At 43.8% G+C, this 10,453-nt stretch overlaps 2 protein-coding genes across 3 annotated transcripts; one reads left to right on the top strand and one right to left on the bottom strand.

The window, feature by feature from the left end:
• Positions 1-675: 675 nt before the first annotated feature.
• On the top strand, positions 676-3,450 carry marcksb (myristoylated alanine-rich protein kinase C substrate b). 2 transcript variants are annotated; one of them, XM_023839181.2, is made up of 3 exons: positions 676-852; positions 970-1,066; positions 2,273-3,450. In XM_023839181.2, exons 2-3 carry the CDS (start codon positions 971-973, stop codon positions 2,864-2,866), a joined length of 690 nt encoding a protein of 229 aa, XP_023694949.2. In that variant the 5' UTR covers positions 676-852; position 970; the 3' UTR covers positions 2,867-3,450. The 2 variants fall into 2 exon arrangements, with proteins under 2 accessions (XP_023694949.2, XP_023694948.2); XM_023839180.2 differs by having other exon boundaries at positions 678-1,066.
• A 1,146-nt stretch (positions 3,451-4,596) lies between these two features.
• col10a1a (collagen, type X, alpha 1a) lies at positions 4,597-9,854 on the bottom strand. The gene is made up of 3 exons (XM_023839092.2): positions 9,717-9,854; positions 9,285-9,435; positions 4,597-7,033 (listed from the first exon to the last, which is right to left on the bottom strand). The coding sequence occupies exons 2-3, from the start codon at positions 9,418-9,420 to the stop codon at positions 5,190-5,192; spliced, it is 1,980 nt and encodes a 659-aa protein (XP_023694860.2). The 5' UTR covers positions 9,421-9,435; positions 9,717-9,854; the 3' UTR covers positions 4,597-5,189.
• Between the last annotated feature and the right edge of the window lie 599 nt (positions 9,855-10,453).

The raw sequence follows: 10,453 nt of genomic DNA on the forward strand, positions 1-10,453 counted from the left end.
AAAGTTTGGATAATACATTTTGGTAAAAAATATATTTATTTTTGTGTGAGTTCTTGCATAACAAAATAATATATAAAGATGAGGACTTTTCAGAAATGCAGGTTTGAGAGTATTTCCAGTAGGAATTCAAAACATTTTTCCCTAAAGATTTTTAAACATTCACTTTAACGATCCATGGATATGCGGAGATCTGTCATAGGTTATGCAGACTTTGGACCATCGAGGTTTGTGGGAAGCCACAACAGTGTTTTCTTTCAACTGCGAAAACTTTTTAAAGAAAATTCATCTTAGCTGTCTACTGCATCGATAGACATGCATATTGATCTCCATTCTGTGACGGTGTAACTTATATCGCATTACTTACTTGTACTTAATTACTTCATTAGGCTATTTAAATACTTCATATTATCACTGCGGAACAATTAACAGGACTACAAGATAATCGTGCACGATTACCTATTATATTATACAGATACAACATCTCTTCTGATGCAGAAAGCACATTTTTGTATGAAAGGTTTGGACTCCACAGTGGTCATGATTCGGAATAAAGTGATTTTAGCCGCGGTTCTTAACAATCCGATTCAATCTCATTGTTTGTCCTGTGTGATGCCTCACCCTCTTTTCCCCTATGAGACCCTTGATTGGCTTGATTCGTACGGGAATGCCGTCATCGATGGGAATGCCCATTCATCTGTGCACTTGGGCGTTGTACTCCGCATCTTATTAGTAGAGGGCCATACTTCTCCATTTTCCCCCTCCCAATCCGCCGATAGCTGCAAATCGGGAATTTTATATTGCTTCCGTCCTTCAGGCTTTGTTGGCCAAGATCGGGGAGTTTTTCTCACCAGGGTAAACTTTGTGCATTATTATTTTTTTTATATAAGAAAAGCTCTTTCTGCACGTCTGCGAGTCTGAGCGTCTTTGTTCGTTTATCGGATCGGTTGGTTTCTTTTGTTGGACCGAAAGCATGGGAGCGCAGTTTTCCAAGACCACAACAAAGGGGGAAGTCGACTCCGAAAAGCCGGGAGAAGCTGCGGTGTCGTCGGCCAAGTCTAATGGACAGGTAAATCCCACCAGGGAACTTTCAAAAAACGGAGGGATTAATGGTTTAACTGGTTTGTGAACTCTTTGATTTTAGGATTGTGTGGAGATAGATGATGCTTGGTCTTTTCACGCCGCTTCACGCATCGGGCGAGCATCTAGACAAAGATTGCTTGCTTCGCATCCAAATTAAACACCTTTTCTTTAGGGATTTGGGGGAAACGGGTGGCGTGGAAGATGACTGGAAGCAATAATACAAAGTATTACGTTTGCTTGCTCGCTTTTTTATCTTTAAATTGCCGCCACAAGCAATTCTGCGGACGACTCCTAACACCATTGAGAGTAATTTAAGGATGGCGCTGCTGGTTCATTCATACTGCAGCCAACGCGGACAAAAGCCTTGTCGTTTACGCCAAATCTTTCATTTGCCGGTGTTTAAAATGATCCCCCCCCCTAACTCTTCAAAAACTAAGTGCAATTACCATACTGTACTAGGAATGAACGAACACTTAGGTTAATCACAATGGCTTTGCGGCGCGACAATGGCTTGCAGTCTAGACCGCTTTTGTGTCTTCCAGCTGCATGCATAGTGTGGCTATGTTGCTTTAAACAACCTTGCCATTAAATGCATGGATCAAGCTTGGAATATGGGGTCTTTTTAGGTGGCGATAACAGTCTAGCCAGAGACTTTTGGTTTAAAACGGACAACCATTTTGGGGCAGCACATCTTCGGCCCTAAATTGGACGCCAGAACGAAGGTCGCGCCCCCCACGGGCATTTCCTCAATACATCCAAACGCAAAATTAACTAAATTTCAAAAATTAAAATGGCGGCGTGTTTTTGGGGGGAGTATTTCTCTTGGAGATGAAATGGGGAAGGTTTGAGTACGGCTTTTCATTGACAGAAGCTTATTGGTTTATTCTTAACGTGTTGTATTTAAAGTTAAGGTGTCCACGGGGAGTATTCTCCAGTGACAGAGTACTGTGCAGTGGTTTATGGTCATCATAAGCTTCTGTGGGGGGTGGAGGAGGCTGTGATTTTACAAAGTTTAAAGCCATAATATTTTTTTCATACAAACTATAGATCATTAAGGTTTGACACAGTGGTTTAACACTCTTCATTAGGTATACCCTGACAAGCATGATTGTGAATAGCTGGTGCATCATTCCCAAGTATAAATGGCATGTAGTACTGTTGACATGACCAATGTAACAATGTACCTCTGCAGGAGAATGGACATGCAAAGGCCAATGGTGATGCATCCCCAGCAGGGGAAGATGGCGCCCAAGTGAACGGCAGCCCTGCAGCCGATGAGGGTCCGAAAGAGGAGGCGGCCGAAGTCGAGGGTGGGGCTGCAGAGAAGGAGGCAGAGGAGAAGACCGAGGCCACGGCCGCTACTGACAAACCCACAGAGGATGGGGCCACAGCCTCCAATGGCAGCGACTCAAAGAAAAAGAAGCGTTTCTCCTTCAAGAAGCCCTTCAAGCTCAGTGGCTTCAACTTCAAGAAGAATAAGAAGGAGGGAGGAGAAGAAGAGGAAGCAGCAGTGGCTGAGGGGGTGGCAGAGGCCCCAGCAGAGGGTAACGATGTGGTTCCAGGCTCTCCTAGTGCGGGAGAAGGTACCACAGAGGCAAGCCAGGAGGTGAGCTCCCCACAGGAAGCCAAGTCCGAAGAAGCCGCAGAAGAAACAAAAGCGGAGTCACCCCTGGCTGAGGCCCAGCCTGAAACGGCAGAGCCCCCAGCCGTGGAAGTCCCCGTCACTGAACCTCCAACGCAAGAAACCGTGACCGAGGTAGAAGTGCCTGCCGCCGCCGCGGAATAAGCAGGGACCTCGACGGAACACCCGAAGAACCGAAGAACTTGCATCTGAGTGTTAATAGGCACTGGTTTTGGGGGAGATGAACTTGTCTGCGACTGATTCAATTCCTGCACAGAACCCACTTTTGTCCACAGTTACCATTCCCAGGGGCAGTGATGTGCATGTGGAAGAGGAATAAAACAGGAATGGGTTGACCTACTGTAGTCCCATCCCTCTATCAGTATTAAATGGCTTTTTGTGCACAGACTTGGCAGTTTTTACAACCTATTCTATGAAGACACAATGTGTAAAGGGATTGCTGTTTTGAGGTGGATTGAGCAGTAGTTGACACCTCCTGTATTTATGAACTTTAAATGTGCAATGGGATTTTATACATATGAGGGTTAGTATCTAAATCATTTGTCTGAGCTGTACTATTAAAGTTGACAAGTGTCATTGTTGCAGAACAGGAGGGGATTAGGTCAGTTAGCTTTAGATAGTCTGTTGATTTGTAGGAAACGTTTAATTGGGCCATGTCATCTTGTAAAACCCAAGTTGCATAGGTTTATTGATTTTTATGACCTTAATAAAATTTTGTATGACCATCAGACTAATTGTGCTTAATGTGCAAATTGCGTTTTTGTGTCCAAGTGTGAAGATTCGATGTATGAGTTTGAATGAAAGTGCATGAAACTAATAGTGTTTCCCAACCCAGTCCTCGGAGAACCCTGGACGGTCCACGTTTTTGCTTCCTCTCGGCTCCCAGTGCACCTGTACCAGGTATTTGGTGTTCCTGATTGGGAGGGAGTAAAAACGTGGACTGTCCGGGGTTCTCCGAGGACTGGGTTGGGAAACACTGAACTAATAGCCTTTTATTTTTACTTGGGGTTGTGTAGCTGAGAACTAGGTATTTAACTCCAATCCAACCTTGACTGTTAATTTATGTATGTGGGTAGCTTACCCTTGTCCTCTGGCTCAAGTAAACTTGGACGATCAAGCAACTTAATATCTGCCAAAGGGAAACTGGACCATGTCAAGCGTACTTGAGTTTCTTGTGTAAATTCACTTCCAGCAACACTGAGCATCAGTTATTTTTGTTTTGTTTCCATGATTAAAATGAAGATAAGATGGTTTTGTGGCTTTTCAGCAGAGCTTATTTCAGATTGAGTTTGCGGCCTTGCCATTTAAACACGCAGCCAGGGGAAGGGTGTGTGTTTGCTCGCCATTGCTGTTCCATTCATGGGAGTTTGTGGCTCCTGTCCCATCTACCCCATAATTCTCTGCTCTGTCCTTTGCATTGGCCACCTCCATCAGGCCTTGTTTCTTTGGTCACACCCACATTCCAATGTGACGATAATCTCCTAGACTGCGGTTGGTCCTGTGGCACACTTAAAATAAAACAGCCCTCCCTTCCCTGACCTGTCTGAAAACTATATTTTCTTCTGAACTGCCCACTACGTAACCACACCCCGTTCTGCTTGAAAACTGCATCTCATTTCATATGCGGTTATTCTTGCTGCTATTTGTATTTTTTTTTTATTGCCAAGATGCTGCAAGGGTGACATATTGGTTCTGGGCTATTTTCAATACAAATGTATTTTGTTTACTCATAAGTAAATAGTCATTTTGCCTTCTTATTTAGTACGATTTGAAATACTCCGAAAGTTTTTCTCTGTTTCAGAAAGATTTCTTGGATTATCAGTTAAAAAAAATAATAATTTTGCAACAAATTGCACAAAATACATACGAAAAAGTAGGAATGAAAATCTTTATTTTGCTCACGTTGTACAAAGCATACAGAATTCCAAGAATGCAATTGTTAACATACAGTACTTAATTTTACTTTTTCCCAGAAGTGATTCTTTTGTTGTGTTCTTGTCTTTTTACAGCTTTTCAGAAGGTCAAATTCGACACTGTTAAAAATATAACCGCATTTTTACCGATTATTCAATACGGGTTATACTACTAGTAACACTGTTTTTCAAAAAAAAACATAAAAACAAAAATAGTTTCCTTTAAACCATACAAAAGAAATAAGTAATTATCAGGAAACATCACTGTGAAAATCTCATCACGCTGGACCTGCTTTCATCATCCACTAAAGAAGCCCTTGACGTTTGATATCAATTAAACTGCAGCCTATCCCTGATAAACTGTAACATAAAATAACTTCCTTCTTACAGTCACCCACTGCTTGTATATTCAAGTTGCTATCATTTCCCCCCTCCTCCCCCCCCCCCGGAAAAAAATAACCTGCTTGGCCGATGAGCCAATAAAACATGGACATTGCTCTCTAGAGATTTTGTTTGTGGACTGAGAAGTTGCACTGTCACTTTAAGACTCCACATCACGTAGAGGCGATCAGGAACCCAGAGAAAGAGCAATGGACATGCGGTGCGGCAAAAATACCGTTGGCATCGACATTAGGCATTTTCACATACACTGTGTCCTGTTCTTGCAGTGCAAGCACTGTACTTCCAGACATCTGGTCCAAAACGCCTTTGTTATACTCGTCGTAAGTAAACACAACAGGCTGGTCATTTTTGTACAGCCCTGCCAATGCATCAGCACCATTGACGTGCAGACTATAGTGGAAGTAGTAGATACCAGGAACATGACAGGTGAAAATGCCAGTGCTGGGATCATAATGATTCTCAGCATTGTATACAATAACATCAAACTGAATGGGTTCAGTTGTAGGATTATGTTCCTTGTTCAGCAGAGCTGAAAAAGCAGACACTGGGACCTTAACGAGATCACCAGGCATCATGATGCCACTGGGTCCCATGCTTTTCTCAAAAACGACCTCACCAGGAGGACCAGGTGCGCCGGGAGGTCCAGGATGTCCTGCTGAACCATCCTGTCCCCTAGCACCAGGAAGTCCAGGAGGACCCTGAGGACCTGGCACTCCCTTAGCCATACTGCCTGCAGGGCCAGGAGATCCAGGAAGACCTGGGTGACCCTTAGCACCTGGTAGACCAGTAGCACCTGGAGAACCAGTTGATCCTCTTGGCCCAGGACTTCCATCCTGTCCCTTTTCACCTGGTGCCCCATCGTGTCCTTGATGGCCTTTAGGTCCTTGAGGTCCTGATGGCCCTTGGGCACCAGGTGCACCAGTATAGCCTTGCTCACCTTTACTGCCTGGAGCACCACTTGCTCCCCTTGGTCCAACTGGGCCTGCAGCACCTGGGTAACCTGGTTTGCCCTCAAATCCCTGTGCTCCCTGATCACCTTTAAGTCCCCTGGCCCCCTGTGGTCCAAATGCACCTATGTCACCTTTAGCCCCAGGCAATCCCGGTTCTCCCTGAAACCCTCTTGCACCTTGAGATCCAGCTGGGCCCACAGAACCGGTAGCACCTGTATGCCCAGTGTGTCCCATCAGCCCCGGTTCTCCCTTCTGACCTGTTGAACCAGGACTACCACTAACTCCTCTTTCTCCTTTCTGTCCATTAACTCCTGACTTTCCATAGCCTGGAATACCAGGTTCTCCTGGTGCTCCAGTTGCACCCTGGGGGCCTTTTGGTCCCATAGGACCAGGCATACCAGGAGCACCATTATCACCAGATTTCCCCGGCATTCCCATTCCAGGAGCCCCAGTGTGACCTTTTGGGCCCTGTAATCCCATGGGTCCAGGGCTTCCATCCCTGCCTGGTGCCCCTGACTTTCCTGGCTCACCAGGATACCCTGATTTGCCTGGCTTTCCGATACCAGGGAGGCCAGCTGGCCCAGGCGGCCCACTTGCTCCTGTCACACCTCTCTCACCTGGTGCTCCTGGAATGCCGTAGCCTCTCTCTCCTTTCAGTCCTGGAGCACCAGTAGCACCAGTGTGTCCCTTAAGGCCTGGCTCGCCTCTTGGTCCCACAGGCCCAACCGGGCCTGATGCTCCAGGTTTGCCAGGTGCTGAAAAACCAGCAGGCCCAGGAATACCAGGAGGTCCAGGCATGCCTCTAGGACCCTGTGCTCCCGTAGCTCCGGTATCTCCCCTTTGTCCAGGTGCACCTCTGTCACCAGGCTTTCCAGGTCCACCAGGTGTGCCTGACTTCCCAGGTGCAGAGTATCCAGCTGGTCCCGGGGGTCCAGGTGGGCCCTCAGGTCCAGGAACTCCAAATCCAGGGGGGCCTGGGGGTCCGGCAGGTCCAGGTGCTCCTGGGGCACCGGGTTCCCCTGGGATACCTGGCTCTCCTGCCATGGCTTAAAAAAACAATACAAACAAAGTGAAATAAGTTCAGGTCCAAACAGCACCAGTCTAGGCCAAGATTTTCTTTCAACCAATCAGTTGACTACTCTTTGACTTTGACTCTTTATACTCAATTGGTTGGCCAAAACAAAATCTTGGTCTGGATTTGTACTCTCCGGACCAGAATTTTCCACCTCTGGATACACAAACACTTCAACAAGACTTTCAGAAGGTCAGAGGTGGACATTTCACGTCCAGAAAGTAGAATTCCAGACCAAGATTTTGCTTCAGTCAACCAGGTGAGTACTCTATGACAGTGACTCTCTATGTTAAACTGGTGGGTGAAACAAAATCTTGGTCTGGATTTGTATTTCTGGACCTGAAATGTCCACCTCTGAAGAAGGTATATATAGATATATATATATTTTTACCATAATGATGCACAACAAGGCTATATGGTAAGTGAAATGGTTTCTGATATTATTGTAAAATGGCAATAAAGTGGTATAATAATGGTATTAGTGCAGGTTGTCATGATCATACACTACTATTTCAATACAACTATTTTTTTTTAATTATTTGCTATCAAATGGCAAAATCCAATTATTTTGAGGTATACTGGTTAAATGCAATATGAGTGAATACACATTGCCTAGCAATTATTTCCTTTTATTTAAGTGCGTAGAACAGCCATATCTTTTCAGTAATGAAAAACTTCTGGTTAAAGCTTCCTTTTCCCTTTGCTTTCGCATTTACTTTGAAATCAAGACTGAAAACTCCATCAAGTTGAGTCCACTGTTTCCTTTTTTGGATTCAAATGCCTCTTTGCCATTAAGGAGAACTGCCTTCAACCGAGGCCAAGGGACAAGTGTCTCTGGCGAGAGGCTGGTGGCTGTGGGAGGAGCTGGATCCAGGCGAGATCTTAAGCAGCTAAACAGTCCCAGTTAATCTGACGCTGCCCTGCCTCCTGTGGCAGCCGGTGAGATTTCTCTCTCCTTAAAACCTTGATTTGACAAGTAAGATCTGACCCACAGCACAGAGGCACGTTTTACTGACTTGGTACGCTCTGCTTGAGCATGCTTTTAAGAATTAATTTAGCTCTCTCCGTAAGTATCAACAGAAGCATACACAATGCAATGATATGTGATGCTTAAAAAAGACATTACAATAGAATATGGGTGTCATTCTCACACACAAATACTCATTTAAGTAATATTACTTCAGCAGCTATTAAATTAACCCATCCACAGAATATAAAGTAAATTTTAAATACGTTAGTTACTTGTCTTTTATTGTCTTTCTCTGCTGTGTTTTGTGTCTTTTTAAAAAGAAGCATCTATTACTAGTAGTGGGTGTATCCATTTGTTTTATAATGTAAGCCGCAAAGTCAGAACAATTCCGGATTCAATGTTCTAAAAAGACTGCAGCGAGCAGGGAGCTCGCGTGAAACAATTTTTTTTTGCACCAATTGGAGCACTGTCTACAGAGTCTACAAATATGTTAACTGTGGTTCAGATGCACAGCTCTTACTCAGATCTGAAACTTTAGCGCAGATTTTCAATGCTTTTCTGCAATTTACTATAAAGCTGTATTACAAAGTTGACCCTAAAGCAGTGACATTGAATAACAGTGAATTGTTGGAATAGTTTAAGCATCATAAGGTTTTCACTGAATCTTAATCCCCTTCATATATATATATATTGCACCTACAGTATCTTTCACATTTCCTCAAGTGGAATCAGAACAGAACCACATATTATTAGTCACATCCAATCAGATCAGTCAGTTTTTTTCCTGTTTTCAATGCAAATTGCATGCATAAAACGGGAAATTATTAATATATTCAGGAAAATGGGCTTTAAATATGAGAAAGACAACTAAAGTAGCGCAAAAGTCAAAGAAGACAGTGGTAATGCATGAGCCATTTAAATGTCAGAAATCCAGTGGAATGAAAGACCCTTAACAATGAAACTGCAGATCCAGTGAAAATGCGAATCATCAAGGAAAGACTGCAGAACGAAGAAATACAGCTACTTGTCCAAATCGTAACTTTGACCGCACCCAGCATCTTCACTATAGACACAAGAGGCATGCATGAGTGTAAAACTCCAGAAATTCAGCTTTAGGGCGCGCAGTACTTTAGTCTTAAAGCTAAATTTTGAAATCTGAGTTTCTAATTCTTGACAGGTCTGCGGATTCAGAAATACTCGCTTTGGTGAAATCATACTCAGTGGGAATAAAAAGCATAAAAGCAGGTGCACTTACTTTGGCCCTTCACGGGGTATGGCTGATACTGAGGTCCCTTGACCGGGGCTGCGGCTTTCTTGACGTAGTAACGTTCTCCATGTACCACGGTCAAGCCCAGGAGCAGAAGAAGGACACTTGTAACTCGTAGCTCCATCTTCTGAGGCTAAATCTGAAAAGAGAAACGCCACCACTTTCGGTTCACGTGTTTCCGGCTGGTACCTCCCTGGATTTCAAAAGCCCCGACTTAAAGCGGCGGGTGAAAGACACTGCAAATGTTATCTTGCGGAAGGTTCCGGCCTGGTTCTCACAGCAATCTCTCTCACAATATCCCAGCAAAAAGACAAAGGCGTGCAAGTAAGGGGCTCGAACCCTTGGCCGGGTACTGAGCAAACTGCATGGGGCAGCATCTAAGACTGAAGGTGATACAGGGACAACAAATTGCATACATACCAACATGCCTAAGCACCAAAAACAGAGAGGATCCGCTTCCACGCTCCTATATCCCTTGGCTTTGAGGCTGCCTGGAACACTGCTGCTGTTCGGTGCTGTAATGTGGGTATTTATACCATATCTACATGGCTGAAACAGGACCTGCTGCACTTTACAGACACCTCCCTCCCACTGATGTAAGCTGTAATTAGGGCTCAGATCTGCCCCATCAGGGCATGTTAGATCAGGATGGTAGTTAGTTCACGATATTTAAATCCATTATAGCCCCTTTCCCAGTCCCAGAAAATCCCAAAGCATAAAATTATGGTATATTTATACATTTCTTTAAGCAAAAAAACTCTTTCTGTAACTGCTTCATTGGACACTAGATTCTTTAGATTACTGAATTTATATTGTCTTGCAGTTACATTTTTTTTTTAGAATTCTCTACGTTAGTCTTGTATTTGTATAAGTTAGTTGTATAAGTTGCAAAGGAAGAAGATGATTCACGTCACGTAGTACATTTGGCAGAGTTTAAGTATAAATATGATTTTTTAAAATTGTGGAATGATTATTGTGTATGCTTGTCACTTGACACCACATAAATTAATAAAAAATTCTTAATTTGAAAGAGGGATGACTGTATGGACTGAAATGCGGTAATTATTGTGGTTCTATTTTGTTATATATAGTTGTCATGTATTTTAGAAAACTGCTTAACACTTTGTGTGACATTCACACTTTGTGTGACATTTATC

Source organism: Paramormyrops kingsleyae, chromosome 14 (genome assembly GCF_048594095.1).
Source record: "Paramormyrops kingsleyae isolate MSU_618 chromosome 14, PKINGS_0.4, whole genome shotgun sequence".
In the NCBI taxonomy this organism is placed as follows: Eukaryota; Metazoa; Chordata; class Actinopteri; order Osteoglossiformes; family Mormyridae; genus Paramormyrops; species Paramormyrops kingsleyae.

Coding starts and splice junctions, on each gene's coding strand:
- marcksb (XM_023839181.2), top strand. CDS start 971: ATGGGAGCGCAGTTTTCCAAGACCACAACAAAGGGGGAAGTCGACTCC. Junction 1,067..2,272: donor CGGCCAAGTCTAATGGACAG/GTAAATCCCACC, acceptor GTACCTCTGCAG/GAGAATGGACATGCAAAGGC.
- col10a1a (XM_023839092.2), bottom strand. CDS start 9,420: ATGGAGCTACGAGTTACAAGTGTCCTTCTTCTGCTCCTGGGCTTGACC. Junction 7,034..9,284: donor ATACCCCGTGAAGGGCCAAA/GTAAGTGCACCT, acceptor TGTTTTTTTAAG/CCATGGCAGGAGAGCCAGGT.